The sequence below is a fragment of the Rhinatrema bivittatum genome, chromosome 16 (assembly GCF_901001135.1).
Source record: "Rhinatrema bivittatum chromosome 16, aRhiBiv1.1, whole genome shotgun sequence".
Taxonomy (NCBI): domain Eukaryota; kingdom Metazoa; phylum Chordata; class Amphibia; order Gymnophiona; family Rhinatrematidae; genus Rhinatrema; species Rhinatrema bivittatum.
The window spans coordinates 16,763,341-16,782,764 of record NC_042630.1 but is presented as its reverse complement, the minus strand read 5'-3'; the positions used below and the strand labels follow the sequence as shown (position 1 = coordinate 16,782,764).

Genomic DNA, 19,424 nt, shown 5'->3' with positions numbered 1-19,424 from the left:
CACTTTTTTGGCAGTGCAGAAGGATAACCTACTCCCCCCCCCTCCCCCCGGACACCTACCACTCCTCCTTCCAATCCAGGCAGGGCCACTCACCTTTTCTTGTCTTGTGTAATGCCAGGTCGCAGGCAGTCCCGACGCCAGCTGCGGAACGAAAAGGACAAACCCCTGCCACCCCTCTTGGCACGGGTTGGGGGCAATATCGAGGTAAGCGAGGCCCACCTGCCCAGCTGACTGCCTTGCCCTAACGCCCCCGTCCCCCCCCCCCCCCTCCAAGCTTCTTAATTTGTGAAGAGTTCCGCTCGGCCTAAGGAAGCGGGAGCCGGCAGGGCGCTGTGAATTATGTAAATCCCCGGGTCTGTGATTTCGCCTGCCAGCCCCCCCTTCTGTCTCTTCAGACCAACGCAAAAAGGGGATGGTGGTCGTGGCATAATTGGCGGGCTCTCCCATCGGAGAAGCAGGATGAAACAGCCGCACGCTCGCGCGCCTGGGTTGAATCCGTAATGGCTGCCGTGCGGTCGACATCAGCCCTCATGCGTGTGACTTGTTGTTAATCCCGCTGTCCACAAGAGACCCGCCAGCCACAGCTAAGCCACTCTTGTTTAAAACAATGTTTTTTTTTATTGTTAGGAACTTGCCGTTCATGGCAAATATTTACAGAAAATAAAGGCAAGACAGCAGAAGCGGGAAGGGAGAGAGAGAAAAATTTAAGGCAGCAGGGAAAGGTGCTCTTTTCTGTGCATTTTATATTGAGGACGATTTTCAGCTTTCCCGTGTCGCCTGCAGGCCCAAGGCTGCAAGCTGATTTTCAGAGGGAAACTGCCCGTGGATTTTACCCATGAAACTCCTATAGTGGCTGGTGCTGGGCAGGAAGAGGGGCGTGTGTGTGTGTGTGTGTGTGAATTTCTATTTATTTATTTATTTACATTACATACTTTTGCAGCCACAAACTATGTGGGGTAAACAGCACTGGGATTTCACAATGAAATCCTTACCTGTAGGTGAATAATTGACTTCCCCTAACTCTGCCCCTTTCCCCTACAAAATGGGGGGCGGGGCATAATTTTCAAAGGGATTCTCTGCGGGTCAATGGGTGTCCCGTCACTTATAGGGACAATTCAGAAATGTTAACCTGCTATTTCCTTAGTATTTTAAGTTTCTATTGTTGGCAACAAGTTAAGTAGATTAGTTACACCCATATCCTGTGACACCACCGCGTTGATCTAATATTGATTGGAAACTGGTGCACTCCTCTCCTGATTATTCAGTCTTTGGTGCCATTAAAGCTCACGTAGATGATCAGTGGAAATAAACTCTTATAACCTTTCCAGACAGTTGCTCTCTTGATAGCACTTCAGAATTACATTTTTGTTGCTTTTGCACAGTTGGACTTCCTCATTCTCGTCCCTCGTTTCTAGCTCATGGCTCATTATGAGAGAGCTCAGTGTCTTGTAACTTAAATGCCTTTATCTTATACAAAGATTTATGGTTGCTGTGCTAGTCCACTTGGGTATGCAGAATTAAGGGCCAACAAACAAGCTGTAGGTGTAGGAAAGCAAGGTGGAACTCTTCATGCTCGAGGTTGACCCATGTTCCCTCTACGTACCTGGCTCGGCCCAGACAGCTGGGTTTTGCCTCCCTTCCTGCAGATGGAGACAGAGACATTTTCACAGCCATTGGCACATAACCCGGCGTAGCACCTGCAGTCCTTCAGTATTTCTCTGTCTCCAGAAGATGGAGGAGGTGCAAAACCTGCAGCTCAGTACCTTAAAAAAAAAAATGAGAAAGGAAGAGAAATTCATAGAAGTCTGTTCTCCTTCGGCACTCTCCCAGGAGGTTGGCAGGTCCTGGTGGGACCATCCCTCCCGATCGTAGAGTTAAACGAGCAGGGGTTGGGGACTCCAGCTTGCTCTTTGGATCATTTTGGACGTGAACACTGGTGGTCCAGTTCCCTTACCTTTTGGAGAAGCTTGCACCATTCTTCAGATAAGATGGTTCCCTTTTCTGTTTTTCTTTTCTGTACTATATAAAGTTTAAAAAAAAATAAAAAATTAGTCTGAGAAGGGAAAGTGAAGCGAAGCAGGCAGCGTTCGGCCTCTCTGCTCTCCCTGGCACTGGCGATGGCAGGAAGGTGGCTTGGTGGGGTAGGTTTGTCATTTTTTTTTTCTCCGGCTCTCCCTGTGGTCTATTTCTCGCCCGCCCGAGCATTGCTGCGTGGTCAGCGGGGTGCTTAAGCGATGCCGAGGGAAGTTCGGTGTGCCGAGTGTGGGATGGTCTCCACCCTCCTCTCTGATCAAAGGATTAATCCTCAGCGGGCATCAGTGGCACAGATTTTGACTTTTCTACAGAAAGGATTAACTAAAGGCTTGTCAATTAGTTCCCTGAGAGTACAGGTCTCGTCCCTGGGAGTTTTTTGAGGGGAAGGTTCACGGGAAGCCCCTGGCAGTGTATCCGAATATTGTCCGTTTTGTCAGGGGGGTCAAGCACTTAATGGCCGCCTGTTCGTCCAATGTGTCTGTCTTTGAACCTTAATTTGGTCCTCAAGGGCATGTGTGCAGTGCCGTTTGAGCCTCTTAAGAGGGCTACATAAAGGATCTCACTTTGAAGGTAGTGTTCATGGTGGTGATTTGTTCGGTCAGAAGAATATCTGAACGTCAAGCCTTGTCATGCAGGGAGCTTTCTTACGCATCTCAGATTCTGTGGTATCGTTGAGAACAGTTCCATTTTTTTTTTGCCGAAGGTGGTTTTGGCGTTCCACTTAGGGCAGTCAGAGGGAGCTCCATGCCTTTCCAAACCTGGAGGTTGGTGTGCCTCATGCTGCAGAATTAAGGCGTCTGAATGTCAGAAGGGACTTGTTGAGGTACTTAGAGGTCACTAACAGTTTCAGGTTGTCGGATCACCTTTTTTGTATTATGGAGTGGTGTGAAAAAGGGTCAGAAGGCATCCAAAGCCACGATTCCGAGCTGGTTGAGTTATTGGTTCCGCCTACATTTGTCACAGTCCTATCCTGGAGGGGTTAAGGGCTCATTCTATCTGGTCCCAATCGGCCTCCTGGGCAGAACATCAGCTAGCGTCGCCGTAAGAAATTTGCAGGGCGGCTACTTGGAAATCTCTGCAGACCTTTGCCAGTCACTACCGATTGGACGTCCAGGTCTTGGATGTTGATAATTTTGATGCAAGTGTTCTTCGAGCGGGACTCTCGCAGTCCCACCCGGTTAGGGAAGCTTTGGTACAACCCAGGAGTCTGGAATGATCCGGGTACGTACAGGGAAAGGAAAATTGGTTCTCACCTGCTAATTTTCATTTCTGTGGTACCACCCGGAGGAGGAAAGAGCTTTTGGAGAGTCCGCTCGATTTGTCTTTTTCAAGTTTCTTTACTCTCTATTGTTGTAAGTTGTTTTTCTCTTTCCCCTGCTCGTTGGGGGTATATTGTTGCTTAAATTTGTTGCAGGGGTTCCTGTCTTAGCTTGGGTATATAGTAATACTGAAGGACTGCAGGTGCTACGTCGGTTTATGTGCCAGTGGCTGTGAAACTTTCTCTGTCTCCATCTGCTGGAAGGGAGGCATAAACCCAGGAGTCTGGACTGATCCGTGGTACCTCAGGAACGAAAATTAGCAGGTAAGGACCAATTATCCTTTTTGCCAAGCTCTGGCATTTATTTCCTTTCTGATTCGTAGAGGCTTGGACCCATGACATCCCTCACAAGCTCTGTCATCACTTTACTGTGAGAGGGACCTGTACCTTGCAGGCTATTGTTACAGTGGCGTTGCCTCTCTTTACGGATGTGTAAGAGACCGTACCCCATTGCACCGGGAGGGAAAGGGCAGGTTATACTGTGCCGAGAATAGAGGAGGGAGGAAGTTAACGCCTCTTCTGTTTCTGGCTGGCAGGTTTTGGGCTTCAATACTCGCCAGCGGAAGGCATTCCTGAATGCTGTGATGAGATGGGGGATGCCCCCCCAGGATGCTTTTACTTCCCAGTGGCTGGTGCGAGACCTGCGGGGCAAGACGGAAAAAGAGTTCAAGTGAGTGGCCCTAACCCCCACCTCCAAACTATTTGGGTTTCCTGAAAAGCTGGATTCCTGCCCCAGTGCCAGGTCTGCCACTGCCAAGTGATGAATTTCTTACTCACCTGAGCCCCTGCCACTGTCTGCTTTCCTGGGGGGCACACAGAAGGCTGAGCTGCCTTCCCTCACTCAGACAGACAGAAGCCCGCCATGCGGGGCTGTGAACGGCAGTGCAGGCCGCCCGAGCCGTGGCTGTCCTGTCACGGTGCACAGCCACAGTGTACAAGGAACACGGCAGCGTATGTTTGGCAGGTTAGGATGAGAAAGCAGGTCTGATGGCAGCTCATTTTTCAGGGTTCCCGCGGAGGCACCGGAGATCCAAATTCTCACATCTACTGCCACCCACTGCTTACACGTCACATTGGCCCTTTTAAATAATTCCACCACCACGTCCCATCCTGCACTGACATACCTACACAAATCTCAGTTTCTGGTTTGATGAAGACAAAACGCATCCTGAGCTTTGTGTTCCTTTTATTCTGTGAGGTAACCAAGTTTTTTTCCCATAGACACAGAATGGGAGAAAAAGCCTCAGTAAATCAGGCCCTTAGATTGTAAGCTCTTTGGGCAAGGACCTACTGTACTTGATTTACTAATAATGGGGGACAATAAAGCGATTTGCACGAGTAAATCCGGGTTTACCCACATAAAATCACAGCTTTATTTCTCCTCCCCGACTCTGCAGGTAAAAGCACGCAGAGTTAGGTCGTGGGAGGGAACTTGGTACAGAGAGTGCATAATCAAAGCTCTGTGCATAATTTCTGGCAGGTATTTTGCATTGGCTCCCATGCAGATAGAAAGCACACAGCTACTTTGTTCCTGTGCTTGGCATGGCAGAAGCATTTGAAAATGGGCTTGCAGCGCCCACGGGACTGCAAGCTCCACAGATAAAGCCCCCATTCTGGCTGTCAGCGCCAGCCGCCATGCAGCGTTATCTGGCAAGGTGGACTGAAAATTCAAATGTATCATTATTAAAGGGTTTTTAAGGTCTCATTTGGTTTATGCGATCATGAACATTCATTCTCCCGCAGGGCCTATGTGTCTCTCTTCATGCGGCACCTGTGCGAACCTGGGGCAGACGGCTCGGAAACCTTTGCGGACGGCGTCCCGCGAGAAGGGCTGTCCCGGCAGCAGGTCCTGACGCGCATTGGAGTCATGTCCCTGGTGAAGAAAAAGGTAATGACCCGGTGGCTGGCAGGTGTGGCGGGGTTTTGTGCGGAGGGGGATGACGAGCAGTTAAAGAGGAAATCTATCTATCTATTTAATAAACACAAAGGAGGAAAATTCCAGGCCGGGGGATGTGCTGAGGGCCTCTTATGCTTCCCTGGCAGGTGCAGGAATTTGAGCACATCAATGGCCGCTGGAGTATGCCAGAGCTCATGCCTGACCCCAGCGCTGATTCAAAGAGGTCTTCCAGAGCATCTTCGCCAACCATTAAAACATCGACCACCACTCCTGAACCGAGCTGCACCAGCACGCCCTGCACTTCCAAACCAGGTAAGGGGAAACTCAACCGTCCTCAGCCAGGGCACGTCTTCCACCTTTCTCGGCGACCCATCGTCCTGTCCCCGCCACCCACCCGGATCTCCAAACCAGGTAAGAGCAGCTTGGCCAAGCGGGGAGCGCATCTGCTACCATTCTCGGGAAGCCCTTGAGGAAATCATCTCTGTATTTAAATAGATTGTGCTTTTTTTTTTTTTAATATTATCTGCAAAGCTTCTTATCTTCCCCCCCCCCTTTCCCCAGCCATCTCCAGTCCATGGCCCTGAAGATGGGAATCTTAGCCAGGAGTCCCTGCCCCAGCGGGCTGCTACCAGCATTCTCTTGCTTATTTTACTTTCGGAACCCGCGTTGCCATGGGAAACGCTGCTGCTGAGTCCATGCGTTTAATCTGTGTCTTTTTTGGTTTAGCCACTCCTGCACCCAGTGACAGAGGGGACAGCACAGGAGCTGCGGCTGACAGGGAGGAGGCAGAAGTCAAGGAAGAGAAGCAGGACCAGGACAGCAAGAGCGGTGACACGGCGGGGACAGAGGTGCATACGTGTTTTGGGGCCCTGCCTCAACGTTCTGTGGGGTAGAGAATCTAGCGACCCTCGGTTTGGCAAACCCCGTGGGTACTTTTTTTTCAGCCACAGGGTATGGCACAATTATCAAACTTGGTTTTGATTACTGCCTTGCTCAAAAGTACCCCCACAAACGTGCGGGCATTTTTAAGGCAGAAGAACATGTGTAATTTTTTTTTTTTTTTTTTTTAATTTTTCATTTCCTCTTCATCTAGTCAGACCAGGCCAGACAGGTGGGTAATGCACGCCAACCGGCACATGGCGACAGATCAGCAGGCTTGCTGGTGTCCCTCCTTATATACCTCTGTGCTGACAGCAGCCTGCCCGTGTTCTGTCTCCAGCAGATGATTAACAGGCGTCCCAGGCTGAGGACTTGGGTCTGTTGAAAGAGGCGGGAAAACTCTGAGCTCCTCAGTTGAGTGACAGTGCCTAGCTCTTCAAAAACTGAACAAGATAGAAGAGGTTGAGTTTTCGGGGATCTCCAGAGGTGATAGCCTGTTGAGCTAGCGAGAGCCCGGGGGCTTCCAGGTGTTCTTGATTTGTTTTTCCCTGCCGCCCCCCCTGCCGCCCATCCCTTCAGTGCAGTAGGGGCGAGCAGGGGGTTGGTAGCCCTGTGTGTCTCAGCTCATTAAGGTAAGTATAAATAAATAAAGAAATGATAAAAACAAGAATTAGTATAAATAATAAAACATATAATCCACAGGACATGTGTAAGGAAATATATAGGTAAAAGAAAATAAATGCATTTAAATATGCAAATGTTCACTGACAATTCTAAATAATAAAAATAATTATAAATAAAAAAGAAAACAGTTAATTCGTATAAGTACATAGATATCAATATAAAGTACACGGGAGCCAATATAAAGTATTCAGAAAATAAAAACCAAACAAAAAAACAGAGAAACAAGCAAAACAAAAAACTGGAGAAGGAGGCATTATTTATTTTATTTATTTATTTGTTTGTTTTTCTATACCGATGTTCATGGGACATATCACACCGGTGGCCCAGGAGGAGTCGGACAATGAACTCCAGGGGCCACCAAAAACCTTTCCTCTCCTTAAAAAGATCACGAAGGAGGACGAACGAGCAGGAGGAGGGAGCAGGAGACGCACTAACATCCTGGGACTTGGGGAAAGGACCTTCCCCGCTTACCTTGGCGTCCACTGCGTCGGAGGGTGAGGCAGGAGGCGGGACCGGAAGCGGCCCTTAAGAGCGGCCACCCAGCACTCCTAAACCCGAGGACGAACGAGCAGGAGGAGGGAGCAGGAGACGCACTAACATCCTGGGACTTGGGGAAAGGACCTTCCCCGCTTACCTTGGCGTCCACTGCGTCGGAGGGTGAGGCAGGAGGCGGGACCGGAAGCGGCCCTTAAGAGCGGCCACCCAGCACTCCTAAACCCGAGGACGAACGAGCAGGAGGAGGGAGCAGGAGACGCACTAACATCCTGGGACTTGGGGAAAGGACCTTCCCCGCTTACCTTGGCGTCCACTGCGTCGGAGGGTGAGGCAGGAGGCGGGACCGGAAGCGGCCCTTAAGAACGGCCAGTGTGCGGCGCGCCGCAGAGCCGGCGCGCCGCTGAAGCCGCGCCCGCTAAAGGGGCGCGCACACAAGAAGGCTTTGCCGGGCTTCACCGGATTCGCCGGACATCGCGGCTGACGCAAGTAAGTGTATACCTTTATCCTGCTCGTTCGGGAACGTCTAGTTTCAAAAACTATCTAGCACTTAGGCGAAGCTTGAGTCCAGTTGTGTGTTTAAGGGCATCATGCCCCCAAAACGGAAGGGGAGAGTCCGGGTTTTTCCCACCCTCCCATCATTACCATCTCTTCAACAACAGGAAATTACAAGTTTCATGGCCTCGCCAATACCAATGATTAAAGATACCGAAGAACCTGGTGTGCCGGTGGTTTTGGGAGAACCAACCGTGCCTACAGAGGAGGCATCTTTGAGCCCCAACACCGGGCTCCCACCTGAACAAAGAGCACGAGTGAATACTCCTGAGGTGGGGGAAGCTATATCTGGGTCCCCAAATCTGATAGGGGAAAGAGAAGGAGCCCCCCAGGAAAATCCTGTAGGCAGGCAGGAAGATCTCCTACCAAGTAGTACTACACCAGGAACTCTCACCCGTCCAGCTCTTGTCACGATGGACACACTGTGGGACATGTTGGCAGGAACCATGTCTAGCATAAAGCAACTGGAAGGGAAAGTGGACTTATTATGTGAAAAGAACCAACAGGAATATTCCACAACACAAAGGCAAATAAAAGAATCAGAGGATAGGATAAAATACCTAGAAACGCAGGAAAAAAATCACTGGAATTTAAAGCTATGGTGGTTAAGAATAGGGAAGGTCTATCTAGAAGGATTGAGTTACTAGAAAATAATACTAAAAGATTAAATCTAAGAATTTTAAATTTTCCTAGAGTTGTGGGGGAGGAGCCCCTAACAACTCTGAAAAAATTTATGGTTGAAATTCTTGGTTTCTCTCATGAATATTCTCCTATTATTCATAATTGCTATTTTCTTCCTAGACCTAAAAATGAAAATGAGAGATCAGAAATATTTCAAGGAAATTTAACAAATTTCTTGGAAGATTCCTCAGCCAATGTTATTGACTGGGGAACCCTATTGGTAAATTTTCAAAATATTGCTGAGATTAACTCAACCATGAAGAAATATTTCAATAAATATCCTACAAATTACTTAGGTAAACAAATAAAAATCTTTCCAGATTTGGCAATCTCTACCCAGCAACGGCGTAAAGCCTTTCTAACTCACCGCCAGGAAGTTCTTTCCATGAGTTTTACATTTGTACTGCGTTTCCCATGTAAATGCATAATAAAGAAACAGGAAAATACATATATATTTTTCACCCCAGACCAGTTAAATAATTTCTTAGAACCATTGAGATTGACCACTTCTACCCCAGTGTTAACTTAAAATATAGGGTATAATTGGCACGCTAGATTTTTCTAAAAAATGGAAAGTTTTTCTTTTATTTTTCTCTCCCAGTATCTATGAAACTATACACCCCTCCAATTTGATTGATAGCTAAATAGTTAATAATCTTGAACTATGAATTTAGTACAATGTTGATGTTTGTTTTGCTGATTATACTATTGTATTTCATATGCAATATTTTGATTTATTGTATTGATTGGAAATTTAGAAATAAAGAAAAAAAAAGAAAAAAGAAAAAAAGATCACGAAGCTGGTAAACCAGGAATGGGAATTCCTGGAGGTGAGCCCCAAGGTGGCTAGAGCCGTAGCAAAGTTGTAGCCCTTCACGGAGGATATCCTGCAGCTGCCGGTATTGCTGAAGTTGCATGCTTCGGTCTCGGCGGTCCCTAACAAGACAACCATTCTGGTTGCAGGTTTGGCAGCATTTTAAAGGATGCGCAGGACCGTAAGCTAGAGATTCATCGGGAGAGGATGTTTGAAGTCTCTGTGCTGAGCCTGCAAGCGGCGATCCGAGGAAGTCTGATGCAGAGGACCTCTTTACGCTGGGTCAAGTCTCAGGAGACGTCTTCGGCAGGTGCTGGGGTTAATAGCCAGGCAACTCAGGTGGAGGCCGGGATTGCATATGATGCTGACGCACTTTGTGACTTGAGCTGGACTTTGGCCAGGAATACGGTCATGGCGGTCTCACACCTGCTGTGGTTGTGGAATTGGTCAACTGATATGTTTTCCAAGTCCTTAGCTCTGTAATCATCCCTTTAAAGGAAGGAAAATTGTTCAGGGAGAACTTGAAACAATTGATGAAGGTTTTGGGGGAGTCTGAAGGGTATAAGCTGCCGGAGGATAAGATGACAGTAAGGAAGTTTTTTCAACCTCTCTAGGTTTTGGGAGGTGTGGCGGGTTTTGTCCCAATAAGGGTTCTGCACTGTCTTCGAGGCAGAACCAGAGGTCCAGTAGGCAGCAGTCCTTTCGAGGCACCCGTAGACTTCCCTGAGAGATTCCAACCAGGGCGCCAGCGGGCGGTAAGGCTTCACAATGAAGCCAGGCTGGTCCACTCTCTGAAGATGGCAGTGGAAGGCCGTCTATCACAGTTTCACAAAGAGTGGACCAGGATTACCTTGGACCAATGGGTCCTAGAGGTTAGAATTTTTTTCGCCCCATCACGGAAGCTTTCATGGTGTCTCATTGCGGTGTTTGAGGCAAGCAAGCAGCAATTTGAGACACATTGCGTCACCTTCAGTTGCTGGCATGACAGTAACTGTAGCAGCCAAGGAGCGCGGTCATGGGAGGTACTCGATTTGTTGTGTTGTGCCAAAAAAGGAAGCCTTTCGTTCCATCCTCGATCTGCAAAAGGTGAAATGTGATACTGTTTCCTATTTTTGAAATGTTGTGGACAGTGATAGCGGCAGTTCATTGAGTTGTTTTTCGGGGGCCATGCAGGACTTGATGGAAGCCTATCTGCACATAAGCATTCGGGAAGAACATCAGAGTTCTTTGTGTTTGGTTTGGCGACTGCACCTCACATGTTCACAAAGTTGATGGAGGTGGTGGCAGCGGCTCTCCGCAGGGAGGGGATCCTAGTTCATACTCATCTGAATGACTGGCTTATTCAAGGGAAATCAGAGGATGAATGACAGCAATCTGTGCGCACGGTGATGGATATGTTGTGGTCCTTGATCTGGGTGGTGAATTTGGTGAAGAGTCACCTGAGCCCTACCCAGATGCCAGAATTCTTGGGGGCGAAGTTTGATACTCAGCTTGGCAGAGTTTTTCTCATCTCGAAGAGGTTTCGGAAGTTCCTTGTATTTACCTAGATCAGCCCAGACTCCTGGGTTTTGCCTCCCTTCCAGCAGATGGAGACAGAGAGCGTTTCACAGACTCCGCCTCTTAACCCATTATGTTGGCTTATGTCTGGTTGTGGTGCCTTGCAGAGGGAATGGTACTGCTACAGGCTTTAGTGTCTTTCATCTTAGCCATTTTGCAGAAACTCCTAAAGAAAGTGCTTCCGTTCAGTTACTTAAGAGTCCAAGTAGCAGCCCTAGGTGTTTTAGAGGTAAAGTGCAAGGCATGACCTTGGCTTTGCATCCAGATATGATTCATTTTTTTTTTGGGGGGGGGGGTTTAAAGCATTTGTGCCCTCCAATGCAGTGAATTGTTCCTCCTTGGAATCTGAATTTGGTGCTGAAAGTCCTTTTCGGTCTATCTTCTGAGCCCTTGAGAAAGGCAACATTGAAGGACTTAACGTTGAAGGTGGTTGTTCTAGTGGTGGTCTGTTCGGTCAGACGGATTTCGGAACTGCAGGCCTTGTCGTGTCGGGACCCTTTCCTTCACTTTACTGAGGATGGGGTGTCATTTCACACCGTACCCTCCTTCTTGCCAAAGATGCTTTGTGATTTCATCTTAGTCAGACTGTGGAGCTTCCCTCCTTTAGGGGCCTTGATTTGAATCTGCAGGCAAAGGAATTGCACTTGTTGGATGTTGCACTATTTGAAGATGACTAATAGCTACCGTCGGTCGGACCATCTCTTTGTTCTATTTGTTTGGAGCAAAGAAGGGAAATAAGGTGTCTAAGGTGACCATAGTGAGATGGCTTAAGGAGGCCATTGCATTGGCTTATGTCTACAAGGGGCGTTTGGTGCCTGAGGGGCTACAAGCCCATTTTGCCAGGGCGCAGGTGAAGTCCTGTGCCGAATGTCAATTGGTATCCGCACAAGAAATTTGTCGGGTGGCAACTTGGTCGTCTTTGCACACTTTCACGAAACATTACCGCCTGGATGTGCATAGAAGCATATATAGAAACATAGAAGTGACGGCAGAAGACCAAACAACCCATCCAGTCTGTCCAGCAAGCTTTCACACCTATTTGTTTTCATACGTATCTGTTACTCTGACCGCTGAGGTCAGGGCCTTTATTGGTAACTTTTTGGTTCCAATTCCCTTCCACCCCCACCATCGATGCAGACAGCAGTGTTGGAGCTGCATCTAAGTGAAGTATCTAGCTAATTGGTTTGGGGTAGTAACCGCTTGTTTACCCTGCCTGTGCAATTCAGTCCTTGTTGGTTGTCTGAATATAAATCCTCTTTACTTCATTCCCCCCTGTTGTTGAAGCAGTGAGCTGTGCTGGATATGTATTCCAAGTGAAGTATCAGGCTTAATTGATTTGGGGTAGTATCCGCAAGCTACACCCATGCTTATTTGTTTACCTAGACTATGTAATTCATTCCTTGTTGGTTGATGCTGAATATAAATCATCTTGTTGGTTGATGCTGAATATAAATCATCTTTTCTTCATTCTCTCTGCCGCAAGAAGTGGGATATGGAGAGAGTGTGTTGCGAAAACTCCTGCCCAGTGTAAGGGAGCTTGGGTCCATCCCAGGAATCTGGACTGATTTGGGTATGGATAGGAAAAGAAAATTGATTCTTACCTGCTAATTTTCGGTCCCACTTTCTCTGGAAAGACCACTCATTTCGCTGCTGTGGTTTTGGGATAACCTGTGCAAAAATGTTGTGATTTTTAAGTTCAGATAATTTGTGCACTTTTATGTTAGTTCATTGCTGGAGTTGGTTTGGTTGTGTTTTCAAACCCTCCATGTTGAATAGTGGGCCCAGTTCTAGAGCTTTACCTATCCCCTGCTATTGGTAGAGGTGACAAATAGTTAGAAATTTACTCATCGTGGTTTGGGTGCAGGTCATGTTGGGGGGGACTGCAGAAGGTACATTGCCTAAGTAGTACAGGCTCAGTAAAGTTTTTCCTCTCTGTCACCATCTGCTAGTAGGGATGCAAAACCCCAGTTGTTAGGATTGATCTGTGGTATTTCAGGAACGAAAATTAGCAGGTAGGGATCTGTTTTCCTTTTCATAAATGTGGACCTCTCCCTGTTCTTCCCTCATGCCCTCCATTTCTTCTAGACGCCTGTTGTTGAAGACCTGGCCACCCCTACCCCACCCCCATGTGAGAAGGGGGAGGGGGAGACGGTAGAGAAGCCTCCTGCAGAAGACCAGGAATCGCAGCAGGCTGGGGAGAAGGAGCCGGAGGCAGAGCCATCCGTCCAAGAAGAAAAGCAAGGTACTAGCGCAATAGGGACTTACATCGGAGAGGACTCCTAGTGGGGGGTGGGTGAGGAGAGTGTCAGTCTGGGTAATGTCCCAAGAAGGAGAGAGAATGGGGGAGGGGAGGAAAAAGTCAGTACTGCTAGTGCCTTGGGCGAGTTGAATAATCAGCCTAGGGTAGTGCCTTAGGGTTGGGGAGGGGGGGGGGAGTAGAGTCAGCACTGGTAATGCATTAGGCGTGTGTTTGTTTGGGGTGGGGGTTCAAGAGTCAGGGGCACAATCCCTCACACCCAACAGTTGATTTCATTTGTTGTTTTTTTTTTGTGAGGGGGGTGTCTTAGGTTTGATGGCGTACTGTAGATATTATTTTCAAAATTAAAGTTGGGCTTTTGTTGCCATGGGAGTTGAGGAGAGATGCGAGGTCAAAATTATTAAGACATATAGGGGTTAATTTTGTAATTAATTGTTTTGATGGAAAGTCCTTGGCTACATCTTACCTGTAGACTTTACATTAAGGAGGTAATTTTAAGATGAGTTATATATGTAAATGTAACATACTATCGTAGCTATTTTAAAAAGCGTAAAGTGCATGTATACATGAATATCCTATGGACAATTCAATGGCATATGTTGCAGCGATTCTCAAAAGCTCACTTGCACATGTAAAGCGCATTTACACTTGTAAAACCCAATTTTAAGCGTGTAAATGCTTTTTTTTTAAATCAGGCTTTATGAGAGTAATTATTTTATTATAACAGCCCACGGAAACTTCACCCAGTATTTTCACAGCGAACCTATGTGTGTAAGTTCACTTCGAAAATCTTCAGGTAGTTGGCTGCAAATCTGGGTTGAAATGAACTGGATTTTGTTGATTCCCCACCCCCTGCTGACAAAGCCCAAGCCCCTGGCACAGAAAGCGATCATTCACCTGCACAGGAAAATTCAAGAGCAGCAGGAAGTCAGCGCAGAGCTCAGTTGTGGCCATCACCACCAAATGTATAAAAAAAACCCAAAGCAATCCCCGCTCCTCCTCTTCCTCCCTCCCCAAATGCCATTTCTGGATTATCACCACAACCAAGAAACAAAGAATTAAAATGCAGAGTTACTTAACCAGCCACTGCCCTCTTACATAAAGATGAAGTGAACGTCGCAGGAAGGGAAGAGCTGGCACATGTGTGTAACATGTGCAGTGTAAGTTATGTGCATACTTTTTAAAATCAAAAAGCACATGCGTGAGTTGTAACTCCTCCCCCAGCTCCGCTTCCTGGGAAGACTTCTTGGTGTGAGTAAAAGTACAGGCAAAACCCAAATTCCTCCTCATCCAGCCAGACCAGTCCCCAAACATGGGTCATGCCCACCAACCAGTGGGTGGAGGCCGAGATTAGCAGGCTCACCGATGTCCACCTTACCCTGGGCTCCTGTGTGCTGCCCTCAGCCTGCCAGTATTCTCTGCCTCCCGCAGAGAGAGCAGGCCTAGTTAGGCTGTTGGAAAAGGGTTTGCTTGGAAGGGGAAGCTCCTGTGGTGATAGCCTTGTGCTCCCTCCTCCAGTTGAGCATGGCTTAAGAACAGGGGGCTTCCAAGGATTTGGTTTGGTCATCACATTTGCCTGTAGTTTTGGTTGGGGAAAAAAAAAAGTGTCCATGGAAAACGCAGGTGCAGATCTTTTCAGGTGCTTTTACCCTAGGGCAGTTCTAAAAATAAAATTAGGTGCATACTTTTTACTTTGAAAACTGGTGCAAAGGCCCTGAGTAAAAAATACCCATGGATTTTTCAACTATGCGGGTAGCATGAAAATTATCCCCAAAAGGCATAGGACTTTTCGAGTGAATGCTAGTCCTGGCTGGATTGAGCCTTTTAACCCGAGCTTTGAACCTGATGCAAGTGGTCAGGATTTCCTGGGGGACAGTGACCTTAGATATGTCCTTGTGCCTCTGCCTTCTTGAGGAATGATGCTTGGGACACGATTGTTACAGCAGTAACTCTGTTTCCCTGTACGTACCCGGATCAGTCCAGACTGCTGTGTTTTGCCTCCCCTCCAGCAGATGGAGACAGAGAAAGTTTCACAGACACTGCTTCTTAACCCGGTGTGCCACCTACAGCTCTTCAGTATTTTTCTGTCTCCAGCAGATGGAGGAGGTGCAAAACCTGCAGTTCTGTACCTGAAAAAAAAAGAAATAAGAAGGGTTAAGGGCTCATTCTACCCATTCCCAGGCGGCCTCCTGGGCAGAATGCCAACTAGTGTTGCCATAAGAGATTTGCAGGGCGGCTTCTTGGAAGTCTTTACATACCTTTGCCAGACACTACCGATTGGACGTCCGGGCTCTGGATGTTGACAGCTTTGGTGAAAGTGTTCTTTGAGCAGGACTCTCACAGTTCCATCCCAGTTAGGGAAGCTTTGGTACATTCCAGGAGCCTGGACTGATCTGGGTACGTACAGGGAAAGGAAAATTGGTTCTCACCTGCTAATTTTCATCCAGAATCCTGCCCAGTGGTGGAGAGAAGGTTTAGAGAGTCCGCTCGATCTGTTTCTTGTTCTTGAATTAACTCTGAAGAATGGCACGGGTTTCTTGTTAATCCTTTCAATAGAGATTTTTGAATTGCATTATAAATTTAGTCTTTCCTCTGCTCGTTCTGGGGAATTTGATAGTGTTGAGTATTGGAAACCTTTTTGACTTTTTATGCTTGGGTACTTGGTAATAGTGAGGAGCTGCAGGTGGCACACTGGGTTAAGAGGCGGTGTCTGTGAAAGTTTCTCTGTCTCCATCCGCTGGAGGGGGAGGCAAAACCCAGGAGTCTGGACTGATCTGTGGTACTACAGGAAGGAGAATTAGCCGGTTAAGAACCCATTTTCCTTTATGCACCTCTGTTTGGCTCTGAGGCCCTACGTGATTCCTGAATCATGCCATCTTGAATAAGCATGTGCCCCTTGCTGTGTGTGTTTTGTTAGCCTCGGAGCCGGAGAAGCCTGAGGAGAAGTTAACAGAGGGTGAAGAACCAAAGGAGAGGCAGGAGGGAGAGGTGCCTGAGATAAAGAAAGGTGAGGCCTGTGACTGCTCTTCTCTCTGCAATCTCGCTGTCTAATCGTTAGCCTGTGATTCTTATCCAGTTTGCGTCTGTCTCTGGAACAGATGACCTGAAAATGGAGAAGGAGGCTGGGAAGGAGTCCAAACCGGGCAGTGTAAAAGAGGAGAGCAGAGGTAATGGAAGGAAGGAGGAGAATAAAGTGGAGAAGTCCCGTTTCATGTTCAACATCGCAGATGGAGGCTTCACAGGTAAGCCCGGAGCTGGGCCAAAGGGAGATGCTTACGGGCGAGAGCGGTCATGGATTTTGCTGCAAGGAATGAGGCTCATAGTTGGAAGGGCATTGGGACAGGCTCACAGGGGCTTTGCTGTACAGGAAGGGGTGCTCAGGTAAGAGCCGGAGGCTCTGTCACAGGGGAAGAGGCAAACGGAAGAGAGCCAAGAGGGTCTGCCGCGACAGAAGGGACTGATAACAGAGGCCCTGGCAGAGGATGGGGCAGAGCTGGGAGGGGTTGATCAATAGGTGAGAGCCAGGGTCACTGCTTCCGGTTTCTAAACATACCTCATATGGCGCCACTAAGCTGAGCCGAACTTAATTTACTCTGTGGGATCCAAGCATTTGAAATTTGGGATCCTGAAGTCCCAAACTAAGACTAATTTGCTGAGGAAGCCACTCTCTTTTTTTTTTCCACATAGTAGATGGCCCTCGTGTTCATTCTTTTCCCATTATTATTCCGGTTCTGTCACGCGCACTCCCATTCATCTGTATGCCCACCTCCATCCTCCCAAGGGACAAACGTGGGAGTTGCATTGCCTGCATTCTAGCGTCACTGCCGGCAATCTAAATATGCAGCAACCCATCTTCTGTCCTTGGTGTCTCTTCGCAAGGATCTGTTTCTGATCACCATGTGAGCAAGGTATGTCTGTATTGATGTTGCAGCCTCCTTCCTTTCTGCAGAACTGCACACGCTGTGGCAGAACGAGGAGCGCGCTGCCACCACCTCTGGCAAGCTGAACGAGATTTGGCATCGCCGACATGACTACTGGCTGCTAGCCGGCATCGTTCTGTATCCTTTACTGACTGTGCGATGCCCCTGCTACGCACTCCCTTTCCCGATTCTGTTCTCATTCTCATTACGGCCGTCCTGTGTTGTTGCTTGGGTGTGCCCAGGAGACGGTGTCCCGTCATGTTTCCTTAACGCACGACGCAGCCATGGCTACGCCCGCTGGCAAGACATCCAGAATGACAATCAGTTTGCAGTCATAAATGAGCCCTTCAAAACTGAGGCCAACAAGGGCAACTTCCTGGAGATGAAGAATAAGTTTCTGGCCAGGAGGTTCAAGGTAAGCGGAGAGCAAAACTGCAGAGGAGCTGGGCATAAGTTATTCTAAAATATGAGATCTTTTGGGACTACTGTGCCTAAGGACGGGACCTCAGTACTCTAATAATCATGCATCTTCTAAATATTTGTTAGCTTTATTAAGGATTCCTCTTCATCCAGTCAGATCAGTTCAGATGAATGAATTATGCGCACTGACCAGCAGATGGAGACAGAGACCAACAGGTTTGCTAGTGTCGCCCCCTTATCTGCATCCATGCTGATTTCAGCCCTCTGGTATTCTCAGTCTGCAGCAGATGGTAGGCGAGTATCCCATGCTGTGAACTGAGGCCCGATTAGGCCGGATGAAAAGGAATAGTGGACAGTGTTATTCCTTCAGGTCGATGGCCCTGTCGGTCGCAGGACGCTGGCTTCTGTAGCTGAGTAATTGGGTGGCTGACTCTTGGTCTAAAACTTGCCTGGGAAAGTTACCCTTTAAGGGCAGGCTGCTATTCGGCGAAGACCTGGACCAGTTGGTAAAGAAACTTGGGGATCCTAAGCCCCTGCGCTTGCTGGAGGAAAAGAGCTGTTCCTTTTATGGGGCTGGAAGAGCTCGCGGGCATTTTCAGGTTTTGAGACGGTACTGTCCGGGTACTGGTAGTCAATTATTTGGTGCCTATTCCGCTGCCTTTTCCGGTTTGAGAAGTCGGGGGTCAGTCCTTTCATGGCGCCAGAAAACAAAAGGCTGATGCTGGTTTCTCTGAAAGGGCCGCCTCCTGAGGTCCCGAGGGTTCACTCCCGTCGGCGGATGTCTGCGAGAGTAATTCAGAGATTGGACCCACATAACATCCGACCAGTGGGTGCTGGAGATTATGCGCTCAGGTTATGCTTTGGACTTGCATGGCCCCATATGCGGGGTGTCCTTGGTATGTTCCTGTTCCCTGTACGTACCCGGATCAGTCCAGACTCCTGGAGTTTTGCCTCCCCACCAGCAGATGGAGACAGAGAAAGTTTCGCAGACACTGACACATAACCTGGTGCGCCACCTGCAGTCCTTCAAAGAATTTCTCTGCCTCCAGCAGATGGTAGAGGTGCAAAACCTGCAGTCTGAACCTGTTGTGTAAAAAAAAAACAACTCAAACTAAAGAGAAGACTGGAGAATTTCCTCTCAGGAGGTTGGCAGGTCCTGGTGGGGCCATCCCTCCTGGTTTTGAGGTGGACAAGCAGTGGGTTGGAGACCCTTGGTTGCTCAATTCTTCAGTGCCTCCAGAAAGATTAGCGGAGTCTGCTGCTGTTCTTCTTTTCAGGGAAGTCTGTTTTTGTCTTTATAGTAAAATAAAAAAAAAAGAAAGAGGCAAACTTAAAAAAAAAAAAGTGCTTCTTTTCCTTTTTCTTCCCTGTCTGTGGCGGCAGAGCACGGCGGTCGCCTGTCAGGGGCTCAGCTCCAGTGGCTCTCGCGGATCGTTTCCTCAGGCAGTGTACCGCGCGATCTGGTTGGGCTGAGGCATGCCGCGTGTGGGGAGATGAGCGCATGCCTCTCTCGAGCCGGCCTGTGTTCCCGTTGCCTCTCTGGGAGAGGGGACAGTTCGGGAGCAACCACAGTGGCTTCAGCGCGGGCCTGGGAGGTCTTCGGCTGCGTCGGGGGGGGGAAAGCAGTGGGATCCGTTCCCGGTGAGCGCAGGAACGGTGGCCATCTTGGATTCTTTTGCGGCTGCTTCAGAGACTGTGGGGGGGGGGGGGAGGGGGAAAGGGGGGGATCTCCCCCCACCGCTGTCACCGGCTGATCTGAGCCCCGTGGAGGCCCCGGGGGATTCGGACGGGGGAGGACGAGGACCTCCCGGGGGAGCGAGTCTGTATCCTTTATGGTAGGTTGCAGAGAAACTTCTTATCGGTTTTCTGGTTGAAATAAGATTTGGGATTACATTGTGTTCATTGGGGTCTGATCT

At 48.4% G+C, this 19,424-nt stretch overlaps 1 protein-coding gene across 3 annotated transcripts in view; it reads left to right on the top strand.

Annotated features, from left to right (window-relative positions):
- CHD3 (chromodomain helicase DNA binding protein 3) overlaps positions 1 to 19,424 on the top strand; it is a 93,540-nt gene that overhangs the window by 49,884 nt on the left and 24,232 nt on the right. For all 3 annotated transcript variants that reach the window (XM_029582035.1, XM_029582036.1, XM_029582034.1), the window contains exons 27-36: positions 119 to 204; positions 3,889 to 4,022; positions 5,096 to 5,240; positions 5,396 to 5,561; positions 5,976 to 6,097; positions 12,997 to 13,153; positions 16,086 to 16,175; positions 16,267 to 16,410; positions 17,118 to 17,226; positions 17,371 to 17,503. In XM_029582035.1, coding sequence (XP_029437895.1) covers positions 119 to 204; positions 3,889 to 4,022; positions 5,096 to 5,240; positions 5,396 to 5,561; positions 5,976 to 6,097; positions 12,997 to 13,153; positions 16,086 to 16,175; positions 16,267 to 16,410; positions 17,118 to 17,226; positions 17,371 to 17,503 — 1,286 coding nt within the window. The remainder of the gene's footprint in view (positions 1 to 118; positions 205 to 3,888; positions 4,023 to 5,095; positions 5,241 to 5,395; positions 5,562 to 5,975; positions 6,098 to 12,996; positions 13,154 to 16,085; positions 16,176 to 16,266; positions 16,411 to 17,117; positions 17,227 to 17,370; positions 17,504 to 19,424) is intronic.